A 19,400-nucleotide genomic window follows, 5' to 3' on the forward strand; every position below is an offset into this window, starting at 1 on the left:
CATGTGGCTGTAAAATTGCACTTAGCCTGAGCCAATTTATGCCTCCACGATTCTGCTGCCATCACGTGCCGTAACTTATGAAACACAGGGCTGAGTAAGAGGAGGCTCTTTTCTTCCAGAACAGTGCAATAGATTGTCCAGGCACCTCTAGCATGTCGGCAAGGAGGGTCCGATCCTGTGTGGTTGGTCTTTCCATTCGATTAGATCGAAGCCTCAGGACTACAATTGTGGGGTTTTGAAGGATGGGGAGCCCCAGGTCCCCTTTAATGTGACTAAGAAACTTCTGCCACAAAATGTGGATGATTGGGCCTGGCCACCAGATGTCGCACAGAAATCTTTAGCAGATGTCTGGTGTGTTGGGGAAGATGGAGTGTGTGCTTGTTGCTGTCATATACCATTGGTACTTTACTTGTGTGCTACCTCACAGTGCTTAATTGCTCTATATGCTTTGGGTACGTCGGACCGGAACTCTGTCCATTCCTCCTTCGCCATTTCCCACCTAACCTGCTGTCTTTTTTTTATTGCAGTAAACCTCCCTGGTCATCTGCCATCTGTACAGTGCTGGAGCTTGGCCCAATGATGAGGATGGAGGAGAAATCATGAGATGGTCCCAATTCGATAGGCTGGGACTGTCAGAGACTGCCCAGAGTAGGAGGTGAGCTTGAGTACCTATATCAAGTCTACTGAGAAAACTAAAAGTTGAACACTGGTCTGCAGAGACTTGTTTGATCTCGTCGGTACAAAAGCCTTGCAGCACTGTACTGAGAAAGAGTCAGGTGTAATCCCACACTAAACAGCAGCATTGAGACACTAAGATGAGGAGCTGGGCTCAATGGTGAAACAGGATGGAGCAAGGTGGTCTGGTCTTCCAAGGATCATCATCTTCCAGCTGTTCCATGCCCTTCCCTGCAGCTTGACAACAGAAGTTGTATGTGACCTGAAACTGAAAAGAAGAGTACTCGCGGCCATGTATCCATCTCTGAGTCGTCTCACTAATGATGAATCGGGATGCCCCTGGTGGGGTTAGTGCAACCTTACTCTGACAATCCAGTTCCAGGGGCACCTCGTACTGACATGAATGGACTAAAGCTAGGCTGTTACAGTAGAAGCTCCCTGAGAAGATGAAGGAAAAAGATGGAGCAAAGAAAGACCAAAAACAAAATCCAAAAAGCCAGAGAAAGCGGTACAGATACAAAATGTTCAGATCAAAGCCCTGAAGTGACAAGGGGCACATACATGCAGGTCTGAAGCATTCCTCGGCTATATGCCGGCATGTATGCATAATATGAGCCAGTAAAGCGAAGATGTAGCAACCAGTGAAGCAGTTTCAGCTCCTGCAATTCGATGACAAAGTGTAACAAATTGAGAACGGAAGAGAGACAGGATTCTGATTTGTCATTTCCCAAATGACCTGGAAAAGGAGCTAAATCAAGGTGCTTCTTTTATGGTCAAATTATCAATGAAGATTAATCTGCAGTATGTGAAAAATACAAAAGAAGTGGGGTAATGAGAGTGAAATGTGACTGCAGCACAGAGTGCGGACCTCTCGAAACCCATCACACTAATGGAAGTTCGGCAGGCCATTAAAGCTCTGCCGCCGAATAAAGCGCCCGGATCGGACGGCCTTTCGGCAGAATTCTATCTGACATATGTAGACATCCTAGCCCCCCGATTACATGCACTTTACGTGGAGGCCCTAGGGGGTGACTCCTTACCGAGCATGACCTCACAGGCTGTGATCGTGTCCCTCCTGAAGCCCGGCAGAGACGCCCAACAACCGGAGAATTATAGACCCCTATAGCTGCTCAATACGGATTATAAGATCCTCAGTAATCTCCTAGCCACACGCCTCTCCCAATGCATTCCGGACGTTATACACACTGACCAATGCGGCTTTGTGCCGGGCAGGAGCACTGCCCTAAACTTAAGGAGACTCAGTAAGTTGATGTCACCCAGTGATGCGGGTAGGGACACAGAGGGGTGCATATCCCTGGACCTCCGGCAAGCCTTTGATTCTCTACGTTGGGACTATATGTTCGCAGCAATGCGACGGTTCGGAATCCCACCGAAATTCATAAACTAGGTGTCCTTACTATACAGGAACCCTACGGCGCGAGTTCGCACAAATAGATGTGTCTCAGGACAGTTCAAAATTGAGAAAGGTACGAGGCAGGGATGCCCGTTGTCACCGCTACTCTTTATAATTGCACTGGAACCATTAATGATAAAAGTGCGCACTATTGCAGACACGGCTGGGATCGTCAGACTTGACACCCGACATATCATATCAGCATATACTGATGACATACTGCTGTTTTTAAATTATGTCAGCGGCCCGCTACACTCTTTGCCGGCGGTCTTTGAAGAATTCCATGGGCTTTCGGGCCTTGTGATCAACGAGGCCAAATCGTATGGCTTCGGCTTTCGTAAACCCCTGGATGTATCGCACATCCAATTTGCGCCGCATCAATTTCAGGTGGCGGCAGTGACCTTCAAATATTTAGGAATTCAGGTGTATCGTCAGCCACAAGACATATTGGCCGGCATCTTGGGCAAGGCCCTGACCGCCCTGCAATCTCAGGTGTGCTTCCGGACTACTCTGCCCCTGTCGGTGGCGGGCAGAGTCGCCATCTCTAAAATGGTGGTGCTGCCGAGGCTAATCTACTTCTTCACGAACTTACCTGTTGTTATACCCATGACCTTTTTCAAATCCCTCAATGCGATAGTGACCGAACTGATATGGGGAACGGGCAGGCGACGAATAAGCCTGGCCAAATTACAACTCCCTCCGGACAAGGGTGGATTGGGGGTACCTGACCTGATCGCCTATGGCTATGCATGCCAACTGCAGTGGCTGGCGTTCTGGCTGGCCGGTCGCAACCTCCACGTATTGGACATGACGGACGCTGACAGACAGCGGGGCGACATACACCGGCTTCTGCTTCCAAAGGCTAAATTATCCGAGTCGGCACCACCACTACTTAAATTGGCAATCACGTATTGGAAAAAGGCCGTCCGATACACGAACAGACATTCTTCCTATGCACCCACGATCCCTTTATTGGGTATACCACTGGGCACTGGCTTGCTAACGGAAAGGAGGCTGAGGCGTTGGACGGATGCTGGGGTCACACAGGTTGGGGACTTTTTCTCAGAGGGTAGGATCATGACACATGAGGACTTTACCACCTACACCATGCGCCAGCGGCACTCTTTATGATGCATCCTCAAGACCACACACTGGGTGGGTGACAGGTCAGAACCGGACACAAACACGTTGACCACTATGCTATACCTCATGGGGACGGGGGGTCATCTAACAAAGTGGCTGGCTAGTAGTATCAAAACCGGCAGAGCTACTTCACTGCAGCCCCTTAGACTGCGCTGGGAGGAGGATGTGGGGAGAACCCTCACTGATAGAGAATGGGATAAGGTGTTGCAACTGCCTAAGAAGGTGTCACGAAACCCCAAATTTAAATATATACAGCTCATGGTTGTGCACAGAGCGTACTTAACCCCCCACAGGCTACACTTTATGTTTCTTGCCGCAGCTGATAATTGCCCCAAATGTCAACATGAGGACGCAGGGCTCCTACACATGTTTTGGGACTGCCCCAAGTTAGGGCATTACTGGGGTTCGATCACCCGAATTCTGGGTGGGATGGCGCCGAATAGACCATACACATCCGCACTATATAGCATGCTGGGAATAGGTCACAAAGAGAAGAAAAGGAGTGTAACTACCAGATTTGTGGATTTGGCACTACTGTTGGTGAGGAGGGCGGTGGCTATGAGGTGGAAATCGGCTAGGCCACCAGAGGTGGAGGTGTGGGGCAGAGAGGTGTTACGATGGGGTAAAGCAGAAGGGTCGGAACTACTCAGAGAGGAGCGTAGGGGGCTTCGGAAACATCCCATTTCGCTTGATTGGAATGCATTGATAACGGAGCTTGAGACGGGACTTCAAGAACACAATGAATAAGCTCATCTATGGTTCTGAGAGTGGAGGTGGGACGTGGGGCACCATGCTGGACTGGTCTACTTTGTATGGCACGTGAACGAACTGTGTACTGTTGAGCTCACGCCCGGACCGCGATGCAGACCTTTACGAACTTACACACTACTAAATAATATACATTTGTAGGGAGACGAGATTCCCATTGTTTAATCATTACGAATGCTATGAGTACGACGCCACCAGACCCGAATTGCTGTATTGTACTGACTAGTGCAGGGGGGTGGAGGGGGAGAGTTGTTGAGTTGTACCGGTTATGCAAACTGTAAAATGAAATTGTTATGTGTGTATTATACATCAAGGTTAATTTACTGATAGATTGCTATACTGTAGAAAGTGGATTTCGATGTAATGACTCATTCTGCTTAATAAAGACATTTCACCCAAAAAAATGAGAGTGAAATGTGGGCCAGAAAGAATGACAAAGTTTACATTCTGGATGTGAATTTGTATTTTAGTGCCTGCAAAAAAATCAATAAATAAAAACCTGAAATATAAATTAACCTATTCTTGTCAACATCCTTTTGTGTGCCCTTCATATGCTTAAGCAAAGTTAAAAATTGACTTAATATCAAATGAAATGGAAACTGGTAGACACTGACCCTAGTCTCTTAAAGATGACCAAAGGCATAGCTGGAATGGACTGGTCATCAGGGTGAACGGTGACATGACCGCACTTGACATCTACATGCTACAATTCCTATTGCATCCAAAAATGCTCCATGGTGTATAATTCAAAACCATTTAATAAAAATCCTCTTAGAAAGAGCTGGTTCACAAATCTGTGCACTCAGGTAAAGATTTAAAATGTTTAAAAATATGCATGAAACTGTCTTAGAAAGATGTCCAACCCTGACACAAGAGGTATGTTTTTTGACCGAAGAGAATAAGATGAGGAGAGAGATTTAGAATGAAGGGGGAGGTTAATGGACGATCAAAATCAAGGTTTAGCCAGGGTCTGTGGGTGCAAGGGAATGTAGGATAGATGATTCCAATCTCTTACCTTTCGATACATTTGTGAAATGAAGCATTGATTCAGGGCTTCCAGAGGGTCAGGAAAGAAGCCTTTCCACTTGATGGGGTTATAAGGGTTCTCTTTAGGGGGAGGCAGAGGGGGCCTCAGTAGGTCATCGAGGTCAAATGGGTCCACTTTAGGGATCTAGGGGGACATAAGACAAAAAAGAACCATGAAAGTTCCATGCGGGATAGTTACATATACATTTATATCATCAATTACTCTGTTGTTAGCTTCAAGCTATTGGACTGTTTTCGTGGATTCCAGCAGTGATGATAATGGATCTCCAAAAACAATATGAATGTCGACAGAGCTGTCACACAACATACACTTTTGTGTCACTGCATTAGATTTTTTTAAATTGAAATACAGCAAAGCATAAGACAAAATGAATTTGTACAAAATCAAATCTATTCACTTTCAAAACAACTTTTAAACAATGTTGTTTGCTTATTAACCTTTTTTAAGTAGTACTGCTTTTAATTCCTCAGGGCCAATTCATTTTAATAATGCTTGTGATATTTAGATGTACAAATGTTTATATGCAAATACCGCTAACTGTTCATTGAAATGATGACTGGACAAACCATGTGCCATGAATGAGTTTTTATGACCCAAAAATAAGGATGGGAACGATATACAAGAAAGTGTAAAATTGTTACAATTTCCTAAAAGCACATTTGAAGAAGTGTGATTTTTCAATTAAAATTAGGTGACAGGTGGTATTTTATCTATATATGAAAACAACATAAACTTTACATTTCAGAATACAGTATGGTTTTCGATCATTAAAACAGCTGCATGAAAATAGAGCTTATCATGATAATATTGCCACATTTGACTGGAATTACAATTAAAATGTATTGAAAATGTGTTTGTGTGCACAGAGTTGATAGAAAGGACAAGAGACAACAGGTGGACAGCATGATGTACATTTCTAGAATGTAGTCAACATTGAAGGGGGGCGGGGGTCTTTTACATGTTTCACCCACAATCTCCCAACCAGAATTTCACCACAATTCACACACATTTGGAAAAAACTATAGTGTAAAATGTCTACATCTTTAAATTAATTCAATAAAACGATTTCAATATCATTATAATATGTCGCCATGTTGTCCTGACTTCTTTGACTAGGACAATGGAAGCCAAAGCCTAGGGCCATGGAATTGCCAGATATCAATTTTGCATGGTGCAGTCAGCATCATTATTGTCCTAGAAGGAACTAATATAACATCACTTGATTTCTTGAAGTTTATATGATTGTGAACTCACACAAAGATGGCAAATATGAAATGTTACCTTCACTGTGTTTCTGGTACTCCAAATCCTTGCTATTTCCCTATTTACCACATGTTAAGAATTACCTGTGCCAAGGACAGGACTGAAAAAGGCATTTTAAAAGAATTTAGTCACTTTGAAGAGGCTTCCTAACTCCTCTGGTGAACGTCTCTCACCACACTGCACAGGTGCACCACCAACTGTTCCCATCAAGTACCTACCTACCTTGTTTCTCTGCATGGCTTATTCTATAAAAATAATACTGGAGAAGTGTGGCTCACTGGTTAGAGCGGCAGACCCTGATGCAGAGATCTGACCCGGGACCAGGGTTCAATTCCTATCGCGGCAGGGTCTTGGGCTCAATGTCCTCGGACCCGATAATTCTCGCCATGGTGCCTACTCTAATCATGGGTCCCACTCTGCAACTCTGGGCAATAGCTTGCTTAATCTCCACACCGGCCCTAATCGCTAAGGATGCCTGGCTTCACCTTGGGGTGTCCAGGAGTGGGCGCCTCACAGCAACAGGCCAGGATGGGTTCCTCAGCAGTACAGCGCGGGGACACACTGGCTAGTGTAACCAGGCGCTTTATAAGCTCAGTTACTACTTTACTACTATAAGCGGGCACGTTCGGTGGTGTTGAAAAAGAGACAACAAAAACCAAAAGAACCATCAGGAAGGCGGCCCTTCCTAATTGAAAGCTGTGTCATTTTTTACTGTTGATTCATTATTTCAAAAAGCAAGTAGACTGTCCTGTGTTGTAGCTCAACTATCTGTCTGAACATCCGTACTACAGTAGGCTGCATATGGCAAACGTAGCTTTAGAAGTCCAGAGTATGACCGAAACATGTTGACACGACTATGCAATGTTTTCTTAGACAAGTAAGCACAGAGTCCCAGATAAGAGCTAGATTTAGTAAAACGCTCATAGGATGAGAGAGTGCGGACACAACCCATGTGAAGCACACACAGTACTCCTATGGTCAGTAGATGTATTCCTCCAGAGTCAGGCCTCAAACTGAGCTTTGAACTTAAAAAAATATATAATGGAGAAGATCATTTGATACTGGAACTGGGCCTACTATGTCTGGAAAGACCTCCTATGTGTCACACTACCATGAGCCAGCCTGGAACAATTTCCATCAGCTAGTCTGTGATGAAGGAGGCTGAAGGTCTGCAGAGACAGAGCTGAGCTCCATAGATCATGCCTTGCAGTGTTGGCTGATAGACGTGAGAGCTGCAGTCCCTGATGGAGTGATAAATCTGAGGAGGTGCTAGCCTGGTATATATGAGGATGCAGTGCTCTGAGGCTCAAAGAGCAGTATTTGAGATACCGCTGGGGAGGGCTGACAGAGCGGCAAACTGTTAGACCCTCAGAGTGTTGTGCTCTTGGTCTGACCCTAGCCTGTAGCTTAGCTTAAAGTAATACTGTGTGCTGTGGCTGGTCTTGGAATGAATGAGAAAGCCGCAAGGTGCAGTGGCTCAGAGAGGTGAGGATACAAGTGTTGTGAAATAACACAGTGAAACATCAGGTCACATCAAGCGCAGGTTACCATTATTGAAGAAGCTACAGCCTGGCAGCTGAGAAACTCGGCTGATGACCAATCAATGGTTGTCTAGAGGGGTTACTGGAGTCTTCCACCCATTGGTGCCTGCCTAGCTTCTCCCTCCTCTCGACCACCAAAAGCATAGGTTATGTAGACTATGGCAAACAGAGGATGTCTCATCCGCAAACGCTCTGTAACTGCAATAAGCTTCTGCATGGCCTGCATGTTTAGTGACTATTTCAGGATGTTGTATTGACAGAAGGACCTGAAGCCCAGAAAAATGGCCAGGAGCTGCAGGTGACTGATAAGATTACTTTCAAGAGTCCAGGGCCCTGTGGGCCAATGGCTCTGACAAATTATCCAGACATGGAGCAATGGCAACAGCAATCCACTACGCTGGACAATGGGAACCCAGATACATTTGTGGTCACTGAAATTTGAGGTGTTACAGATTGAAATGGAAACGTTTTTTAAACGTTCACCATCAGGACCCATGTATGTAGTGACTAATACAGCTGGGAAACACAATCCTCCGTAACTGTATTTCTTCAAAAGTATCCCAGGTTAGAGCCACATGAGGTAGAACCCTCATCCGTAACCGTGCAAAGGAATGATGTGGATGCAAGAAGAAGACATCTGTATTGGAAGTGTAAAATTCTAACAGCAAATACATATTGTTCATGAGGGAACTTCTTGGTTGGGTTTGTCAAAGTAATTATCTCGAAGATCTACAGCATAATGTAGTCTTCTGTCCACATGACCACCAAGATTTGAGTTTGTACCACATTTGGGAAGAGTCCACTAGGAGGAAGTGGTACTCTCCAGAAGCATCTTGGAGCAGGCAGATATCCCAGTCTTCCTGAGGGCAAGCAAGCACCTGGAAGAAACGGGTGTTTTTGTTTTCTGGAAACAGTTTGACTTTACTTACAAGAATTAGGTTATAAATCTCTTTCAGAAGCTCTGGGGATCATTTGTGCACAAAAAAGTTTTATACCTTTGTATACCAGCCAAGTTATTCGTACCCTAGCTCTCACTCTACAAACCAGGGAAGGGTAGAGCACAATAACAGGAAAGGAAATGTGATATGGTGACACACTAAGTGAGAGCAGGAGCCAAAAACAAGTGGAGAGTTGACAGGCCCCATCTTCCTACTCGTGGCCATTTTATAGCAACCAGGAGGTGATGTGCCTCTCGTACTGGCCCGACCTGGTCAGTCTGCCCTTAACCCTCATGGTGTGAGCCAGTCACCGAGAGCTGGAAGGCCATAGTTTCCAATCGATTCTCGTCTTACGTGATCTCCTGAAGCCAATCCAGACAGACTTGAACTTGTGTTTCCTTCCCAGCATGTTCCTGCTTGAAAACCTGACAGTTTCCACTTCAACGTCATATTCAGCAGTCTGTATATGTTTCACCCTGCTCAGCTTTGCCTTGCCAATAATTCCTGTTTTTTAAAAAGTGGGAGAGCGCTCCTTCTCGGTGTGCGCATAGAAGCTATCGAACCATCTTCCCCATTATCTAGCCACCATTGTAACGCCATTCCAATCGCATGCAAGGCCGAAATTTCTGCTTTTGTGGATTTGGGCTTGGATGATTTACCTCTCCAGAAGATTGAGGGATACATGTAAACTTTCGAGTAACCAACAAGAAGACAACTCACTTTCATTTGTCTTGGACCGTGAGGTACACAAAGGCGCATCCTCAACGACCAGTGATTGTGATTCTATTGAAAGTTCATCTCCTGAAAGAGTAGAAAAAGACCTCGTCTTCAGCCCTTGCAATAAAGTTTTATCATTAGTACCGTGTGGCAGGTCATTCAGATACTCTGATACAACTAACATGACTTCTTCAGTTGGTTACTTTGCCAAACTGGTTGAGTAGTCATGTTGGATCTCCTCTTTTCCTAAAGATATTCAAGAGGCCTGTATTCACTGTGTAAAGTAAACATTGAAAGCCACAGCTGAACATAGTAGGCAACAAATGCTTTAAATCCCCTCATTTTGAAATGCTGAGTGGCTCAGATGAGAGAAGTGAAGGTTACAAAGGGGTACAACTTTGAGCACTGCAGTAGAGACTGATGCATAGGTACATACAGCTTTGGTCCTCAAGTCATATAACACTGGCACAAGGATTGACTTGTGCATACGCCTTTTTTGCATTTTATGCATGTTGCACAGACATAGCATCCCCGCAAATCAACTTCTGGCACCTGTTCCGATACCACATTTATTTTTAAAATCTCTAGAAAGTCATTTTGACATTTGCTCCAGGCCTCCTCCTTGGTCGAGGAATGCCCAGGCTAGTAAGAATGTCCATGCTAGTGGTAACTCCCAATCTAGGGAGAGATCCCTACTTGCATGGCAGAGATTGTTGTGCCAAAAGTGCATCTCCCAGCACAATGAACGCACTTTTAGCATAGCAGAAAGCTGATCGGGCCGCAATTTTGTCGAGACCAAATCCAATTTTAAAAGGTCCTTCTTCAGGACACCAGGTCTTTTACAGATGTATTGTCTTTCCAAGAGATACTCGAGGGTGCATGTGCTTGTCGGAGTCCCTCAAACAGGTAGAGGAGAACTTGCTGACTGGTACCTCAATGTATAGCTGACTCACTGACAATACCTGATGATGAATCCCTCTGTCTGCAGATGCAAGGCCATGCTTTATTGCCTCACAGGCAGTGGGACTAGTGGGGGTCAGGCTTTGGCATGCATGGGGCCTCCGCAACATTCTTAACGGGACAGGAGTCTTTGAAGATGTTCCGGAGCTGCGTGTCAGTGGAGACATTTTCCAACAAGTTTGGAAGGAGTTAGTTCGCCACTACAGAGTGCCCTTAATGCTAAGAGATTGACCACACTTGTTCAACAGTAGAACGTTTAGGGCCTCTACCGGACAATTGTCCCTAGAAACCTTATATGAGACTTGGCCCTTTCCGCCAAAAAATTTTGCCTTTTATTCCCCTTTTAATTTAGAATGCCCTCATGGTAACAACAATGTATAGGCCTTGTGTAGTGAGGAAAGCCCTGTGTACTGTGAAACTGATGTTAAGGTGCAGGTGACTTATACCCCTAACATGGCTGCCACTGACCACTGCTGCTGCAGCGTGGTTTAGTGAGCGCATTCTAGTGGCCAGGGCCTGGCTGGAACCCTCCAAACAATGTATCCATCTTAACCTGCCAGCCTGCCCACAGGTAGAATGGTGGAAGCCTCTGGAACCTTCTGGAAGAGGTGAGGTGACACCAACTGCCACTACCAACTCTCAACTGGCAGTATATAAGGAAAGGGAGGGAAACTTTCCTGTGAGAGAGAGACTGAGGGGAAGACCTGGGGAAGAACCTACGCAGGAGGATAGGCAGTGGGGGTCAGGACAGGGTCTTATGATACTGGAAGAGACAGGGCCTAGGTGTTGCCTTTCAAGTGTTGAGGACTCCTGTAATCCCCCCACTGACCTAACCCCGCGGCAGGGAACCCCCAGGGATTGGCTGAGAAGAACTTGGAACACCAGCCACCAATTTATCCCCCCCTTCAAGGAACAAGAAACCAAGCAACTAAACTAAGGGCGCAAGAAACATCACGCCAAGAAGAAGCTAAGCAACCACAGGACTTTTGAGGAACTACCCAGCGCTAGAGACTGTGTGCCCTGAAAAGCGCCGTATCCTGTGCCCCTGAGGAGCGCTGTGAAGGAAATTGCCAAGCACCTCTATTTACCCCTGCGTAGCGCTGTGACACGCTGATTCCTCGTGCCCCAGCGCTCGCCTGCTGTGAGTAACTTGGGGCCCCTGTGAAGCGCTGCTGAGCCGTCCAGCCGACTAGCCTGTTAGCACCGTGACAGCCCCGCCAAGCGCTTACCTGTAGCGCCTCACAGAAGCGCTAGCATTGCCCCGGCGGCCCCCGGTGCCAAGGGAGGGCCGCCGCTGTCCGGAAAGGAGTCCGCGGAGCCAGCGCGGTGTTCGCCGCCGCCCCCACCGGCCCGACTGACGAGATCTCCGCGGCGGACTCTGGAGGCTGAGTTAGGCCGCCGCGTTGAAAGTAGGCCGAAACCAGGCCCTGCATCACGTGACGGGGGACGCGAGCCGCGTCATCGGCCGCGCCCCCGCCTCTGCCTCGTAGTGGTTGGTCTCCGCCACCGGGACCCGACCCGCAGCTTGGGGGAATCCCCCAGAAGAACGGAGCCGCGCCGGAGCTGCAGGGAGGCCCCAGAAGAGCGCCGGAGCGGCGCAGGCCTCCCCTGTCTAGCCCCCTGCACATTGGAGGGGCGGGAAGGAGTACGAGCCTTCTCCATGAGGACGCATGAAAGCCTCCGCAAGGGGCCTGATAGGCCCGAAGCCCACAAGGTAAAGCCCTGGGAGGGAAGGAGGCCCCGGAATCGGTCTTCTCTTAAGGAAAACTGGAGACTGGGTCCCGTTGACCCTGATTAATTACAGAAGCCTTCAGGCATGGGGACTGGGCCCACGCAGAACACTGTGGGTCCTCTGCTGTGGGAACGTTTACTCTTACAGTAAAATAGTTATTTAATTGGGCTGCATTGTTGATGAATGTTTTTCCTTTACCTTATGGGGACGTTCCCTGATTAATAGGAGCAATTTACTACTCATTCATGCACCAGCAGCTGTGTAGTTTGCCTAATGAAAGGTTCATTCAAATATGCTTTGAGTAATGCTCTAGGTAATGGGATGGTTATTCCCCCCAAGTGAAACTGGTCATTAACTACCTTGTTAGTTATGACTAATGAAATGAACTGACTTTGCAGGGGTGTACATTGGGAATAAAAATTGATGAAATGCTTTCCTTTTCATGAGGAAATGTTTATCTGTGAAAGGAAATGTTAACCCTGTTTGGTGCTGCAATCTTTGAGAGCCGGCAGGAAACTATTGGAAGGGGTGTTCCTATTTACTGAGAAGTTACCCTGGTTTACTAACCATCCTATTTTAACTGTTGTACCTGTTGTATGGGGTAATGTTGGTGTAATGAAATGTTTTACATTGACTTTTCAGGAGGTCTTTCCCCTGCGTAAGGAGAATGATAACTTTGACCTACAGTCAGTTATGATACATCATTTAATTATTTAAGAGATGTTTTGCTCCCAATATGGGAGAAGAGTTATGCCCAGCTAAGGTTGCCTCTAATATGATGCTTCATATTTAAGGAAATGTTTGATCTACACTTAACGAATTATTTATTCCTTCCAGCTAGGAAAGGTTGTTGCTGTGTAAAGAAACGCTATCTCTTTGCAAACAGGATTACTGAAATGTACTGATGGGAAGCTTTTAAGGAGATAGATATTCATGTTGAAATGTTTACCCCTACTTCACTAAAGGTGTTAATCCGGCTGAAGGAATGGCTAACGCAATGCCTATCCAGGGTTTCTGAAATGGGCATATTTACAATGAAAAGGTTACGTCTATTGTTGAACTGCGTAATACCTACTCCTACTAGGGGTAATTCCTAAAATGGTTGTTCCTAATTAAGGAACTAGTTAAACCTGCACTAGGGGATGTTTATTCTAATGACATGTTTTCTCCTATACAGTGCTATATATACTGAAACCTACAGTTATTTATTTACCTATTTATGGTTGGTGAAACATGGGTGAAATACCTACAGGAACAAATGCCATGTTATTGGGTTGTCTCCTTAATGCATTTTTACAGGTGCTGTCAAGAAGCAAGGCGAAGGATAGGCCTGTGGATTTCTGAAAATGTACTTATCTAATATCTGATATTTATTGATTATTTAATATCTATTCATCCGTTATTGATTGCAAGTTTTGAGACACATGTATTCTAAATGAATTTATGATTTCCCTGATCCTGCTCTATCTAACTATTTATCTTAATACAAATTACTTGTTTTTATACAAGCTTGGGAGTGGAGTAATTTCTTACGTGCCCAGGTTTCTGTCTCAGTGTGAGTGTGTGCTGCATGATCGCTTAACACATGTGCTTTCGGATGCCTACCCGCTCGTGCCGTGCTACCCTAGGGGACTGGTGACCCCAGTTCCAACATATTGGTGTCGAGCGGTGGGATCCAGGACCTGTGACCATGCAGCACCCTCCATTGGGACAGGGTGCACAGCAATTGGGCTGCACACTGATTGTGTGTGCAAGCCTTAGTAATTGACCCCTCCACTGACTAGCCTGTGAGTGTATCAGGGCCTGTTTGACCTATACTGTCACCCACATCCTAGAACCTTTTCCTGAATTATCTGAGTCCTCACCTGGCACTGGAGTGTTGTGTCAGGGGATGGGGGTGCCTGTTGGGCGGAGAACCGGGAAGAAGGAACTCCGTACCACCTTGGGGGCACGGGTAGGAGCCCACCCAGAGGGGAGAGGGGATGGGGGACAGGAGGGGCAGGTTTCACCCAGGGAGGCGGGCACAACAGAGAACGCTGATAGGGGGTGTGCATCGTCTAAGATGTTAGAGCATGAGAGGGAGAGTGAATGCCTTGCACAGGATGAAAGGAAGCTGGCGCACAGGCTTCAGCTGGAAGAGTTAGAGCTGAAGGCCTTGGAATTATGTGTGCCAGGTACTTCCATGGTGGCAGCGTACCCGAGGTTCGGGGTTTGGACCAGTCACGGGGTGTAGAACCTGGACTGGGGTTTCAGGTGCAGGGATTGCCTGACCTGGAGGGTGGGGTACCGGTAACTATGGACCCTACCGGTGTGACTTCCAGGGGTACCTATCCGGGGAGGAGGGTGCGGAACCCTGGAAGGGGGTGCAGAGGGAGGAAGGACTCTCCTCTGGCACCGGACCAGCCACAGGGTGCAGATCCTGGGTTGGGTGGCCAGGTCAGGGGTTGCCTGACCTGGCAGGAGGAACCTCTGTATTCAGAGTCCCCCGAGTTGTTGTGACTCTCAGGGGTACTACTCCAGGTGGGAGGGTGCAGAACCCTGGCGGGGGGTGCAGGGAGAGGGAGGACTCGCCCCTGTCACCAGGTCAACTTAAGGGTTTAGACCCTAGGTTGAGGAGGAGAGTGGAAAAGGGTACCATGGGCCTGGGGCTACTGCCCCCCACTCAGAGAGAGCAAGTGCCAGAGACATGTGAACTGTTTAGAGGTCAGTCCTGGCCGCATCCCACTAAGGAACACCAGTGGGGTGGTTGGATTAGCGAGAATGTCATGGTGGTATTGGGCCTGCGTCCACCTTTTTCCGCCCCAAGCAGGGAAGCCCATCAAGGGAATGATCGGTCTACCCTGGCTCTTGGCTGGGGGGGAGATGTGTGAGACTTGGCCCTTTCCGCCAACATTTTTCGCCTTTTATTCCCCTTTTAATTTAGAATGCCCTCATGGTAACAACAATATATAGGCCTTGTGTAGTGAGGAAAGCCCTGTGTACTGTGAAACTGATGTTAAGGTGCAGGTGACTTATACCCCTAACATGGCTGCCACTGACCACTGCTGCTGCAGCGTGGTTTAGTGAGCGCATTCTAGTGGCCAGGGCCTGGCTGGAACTCTCCAAACAATGTATCCATCTTAGCCTGCCAGCCTGCCCACAGGTAGAATGGTGGAAGCCTCTGGAACCTTCTGGAAGAGGTGAGGTGACACCAACTGCCACTACCAACTGTCAACTGGCAGTATATAAGGAAAGGGAGGGAAACTTTCCTGTGAGAGAGAGACTGAGTGGAAGACCTGGGGAAGAACCTACGCAGGAGGATAGGCAGTGGGGGTCAGGACAGGGTCTTATGATACTGGAAGAGACAGGGCCTAGGTGTTTCCTTTCAAGTGTTGAGGACTCCTGTAACCCCCCACTGACCTAACCCCGCGGCAGGGAACCCCCAGGGACCACTTGAAGGGATTGGCTGAGAAGAACTTGGAACACCAGCCACCAATTTATCCCCCCCTTCAAGGAACAAGAAACCAAGCAACTAAACTAAGGGCGCAAGAAACATCACGCCAAGAAGAAGCTAAGCAACCACAGGACTTTTGAGGAACTACCCAGCGCTAGAGACTGTGTGCCCTGAAAAGCGCCGTATCCTGTGCCCCTGAGGAGCGCTGTGAAGGAAATTGCCAAGCACCTCTATTTACCCCTGCGTAGCGCTGTGACATGCTGATTCCTCATGCCCCAGCGCTCGCCTGCTGTGAGTAACTTGGGGCCCCTGTGAAGCGCTGCTGAGCCGTCCAGCCGACTAGCCTGTTAGCACCGTGACAGCCCCGCCAATCGCTTACCTGTAGCGCCTCACAGAAGCGCTAGCATTGCCCCTCCGGCCCCCGGTGCCGAGGGAGGGCCGCCGCTGTCCGGAAAGGAGTCCGCGGAGCCAGCGCGGTGTTCACCGTCGCCCCCACCGGCCCGACTGACGAGATCTCCGCGGCGGACTCTGGAGGCTGAGTTAGGCCGCCGCGTTGAAAGTAGGCCGAAACCAGGCCCTGCATCACGTGACGGGGGACGCGAGCCGCGTCATCGGCAGCGCCCCCGCCTCTGCCCCGTAGTGGTTGGTCGCCGCCACCGGGACCCGACCCGCAGCTTGGGGGAATCCCCCAGAAGAACGGAGCCGCGCCGGAGCTGCAGGGAGGCCCCAGAAGAGCGCCGGAGCGGCGCAGGCCTCCCCTGTCTAGCCCCCTGCACATTGGAGGGGCGGGAAGGAGTACGAGCCTTCTCCATGAGGACGCAGGAAGCCTCCGCAAGGGGCCTGATAGGCCCGAAGCCCACAAGGTAAAGCCCTGGGAGGGAAGGAGGCCCCGGAATCGGTCTTCTCTTAAGGAAAACTGGAGACTGGGTCCCGTTGACCCTGATTAATTACAGAAGCCTTCAGGCATGGGGACTGGGCCCACGCAGAACACTGTGGGTCCTCTGCTGTGGGAACGTTTACTCTTACAGTAAAATAGTTATTTAATTGGGCTGCATTGTTGATGAATGTTTTTCCTTTACCTTATGGGGACGTTCCCTGATTAATAGGAGCAATTTACTACTCATTCATGCACCAGCAGCTGTGTAGTTTGCCTAATGAAAGGTTCATTCAAATATGCTTTGAGTAATGCTCTAGGTAATGGGATGGTTATTCCCCCCAAGTGAAACTGGTCATTAACTACCTTGTTAGTTATGACTAATGAAATGAACTGACTTTGCAGGGGTGTACATTGGGAATAAAAATTGATGAAATGCTTTCCTTTTTATGAGGAAATGTTTATCTGTGAAAAGAAATGTTAACCCTGTTTGGTGCTGCAATCTTTGAGAGCCGGCAGGAAACTATTGGAAGGGGTGTTCCTATTTACTGAGAGGGTACCCTGGTTTACTAACCATCCTATTTTAACTGTTGTACCTGTTGTATGGCGTAATGTTGGTGTAATGAAATGTTTTACATTGACTTTTCAGGAGGTCTTTCCCCTGCGTAAGGAGAATGATAACTTTGACCTACAGTCAGTTATGATACATCATTTAATTATTTAAGAGATGTTTTGCTCCCAATATGGGAGAAGAGTTATGCCCAGCTAAGGTTGCCTCTAATATGATGCTTCATATTTAAGGAAATGTTTGACCTACACTTAACGAATTATTTATTCCTTCCAGCTAGGAAAGGTTGTTGCTGTGTAAAGAAACGCTATCTCTTTCCAAACAGGATTACTGAAATGTACTGATGGGAAGCTTTTAAGGAGATAGATATTCATGTTGAAATGTTTACCCCTACTTCACTAAAGGTGTTAATCCGGCTGAAGGAATGGCTAACGCAATGCCTATCCAGGGTTTCTGAAATGGGCATATTTACAATGAAAAGGTTACGTCTATTGTTGAACTGCGTAATACCTACTCCTACTAGGGGTAATTCCTAAAATGGTTGTTCCTAATTAAGGAACTAGTTAAACCTGCACTAGGGGATGTTTATTCTAATGACATGTTTTCTCCTATACAGTGCTATATTTACTGAAACCTACAGTTATTTATTTACCTATTTATGGTTGGTGAAACATGGGTGAAATACCTACAGGAACAAATGCCATGTTATTGGGTTGTCTCCTTAATGCATTTTTACAGGTGCTGTCAAGAAGCAAGGCGAAGGATAGGCCTGTGGATTTCTGAAAATGTACTTATCTAATATCTGATATATATTGATTATTTAATATCTATTCATCCGTTATTGATTGCAAGTTTTGAGACACATGTATTCTAAATGAATTTATGATTTCCCTGATCCTGCTCTATCTAACTATTTATCTTAATACAAATTACTTGTTTTTATACAAGCTTGGGAGTGGAGTCATTTCTTACGTGCCCAGGTTTCTGTCTCAGTGTGAGTGTGTGCTGCATGATCGCTTAACACATGTGCTTTCGGATGCCTACCCGCTCGTGCCGTGCTACTCTAGGGGACTGGTGACCCCAGTTCCAACACCTTATTTACAAGATTTACATGTAATCTGGCACCCCTTTGTTATAAGTTAGGTTGTAATTTGCTTATTTACCCAATAGGAGCTTGTTGAATCACCAGAGTCTACAGGTCCAACCAGTGAAACTGCTCTCAAGAGGACACCATTCACGTATAGTGGGACACTGCGGGAGACATTATGCTATGGATTCAAACAGTCCAAAGCAGCATCGTCTGCTTGCTTTTGTATTTGCCATCTCATGCATCGATTACTTATGAATATTGCATTGGCTCCCGATCTAGAAGGGAATTTTGTTTAAAAGCCTTTGTGTTTGTCTCAAGGGTTTGCAGAACTTTGGGCTATGTTTCCAGCAGCTCTTCCCCAGGCACTGTCCTTCCAGATCATCATGCTCTCCTTCAGCCTTTTTCTTCCAGATTCCAAAGAAAATAAGATTTTAAGGCAGAAGGTTCTTCGCCTGCCATGGATCCACACTTGGAACATTGTTCGTTAGAATTGAGAAGCCAGGCTAATCTTACATTTAGGAAGCATCTCAAGACCTGGCAATCTAAAATGTAGGCTAAAGATGGTTAAGGAAGTCTGTTTCCTTCGCGCCAGAACACTTCTTTCACACGCCCGGTACAAACTATACATTAATAAAAAACGAATGGTGGAGGAAAGATAAACAGTGTGAGGGAGTGAGTGTGTGTATTAGTGAGAGATTGAGAACGAGAGAGTAAGTATGTGTATATATGAGTGTGTGTAAAAGAGAAAGAGAGAGACACAGAGAGGGAAAGAGATAGGTATAGAAAGAGATAGAGAAAGGGAAAGGGAAAGAAAGAGAGAGGGAAAGAAAGAGGCAGAGAGAGGCAAAGAAAGAGACAGAGAGGAAAAGACAGAGGCAGAGAAAGAGACACAGAAAGAGACAGACAGAAGACCTGTGGAAAGATCTCTACTCTGTGTGCCGTCTCTGATATAAACAGACAGCGCTTTACATTAGGCATTTTTTATATTTTTTATTTACCCAATTGACAATTATAAGGTTTCGTTTATCCGCAATATAATCCCATTACCTTGTACACAAGGGTGTCTTCATATCCCTTTAACATATTACTTTTTAATTTTACAATGCACGTCAACATCATATACAGCACAGTTAACCAGAAAACCCAAGCCTGAGTTACTGAGCTCTAATCAGGGGACTAAACTAGTGTCAAACAATAGAGTGCTGAGGCACTTGGAGACACAGAGTGCTGCTGCCT

The 19,400-nt window shown here is 46.8% G+C and overlaps 1 protein-coding gene across 4 annotated transcripts in view; it reads right to left on the reverse strand.

Annotated features, from left to right (window-relative positions):
* The window catches only part of WDR97 (WD repeat domain 97), a 357,055-nt gene that overhangs the window by 168,807 nt on the left and 168,848 nt on the right, over nt 1–19,400 (reverse strand). For all 4 annotated transcript variants that reach the window (XM_078686528.1, XM_078686527.1, XM_078686526.1 and 1 more), the window contains one exon: nt 5,016–5,171. In XM_078686528.1, coding sequence (XP_078542654.1) covers nt 5,016–5,171 — 156 coding nt within the window. The remainder of the gene's footprint in view (nt 1–5,015; nt 5,172–19,400) is intronic.

The sequence above is a fragment of the Lissotriton helveticus genome, chromosome 4_1, assembly GCF_964261635.1.
Source record: "Lissotriton helveticus chromosome 4_1, aLisHel1.1, whole genome shotgun sequence".
NCBI classification, from domain to species: Eukaryota; Metazoa; Chordata; class Amphibia; order Caudata; family Salamandridae; genus Lissotriton; species Lissotriton helveticus.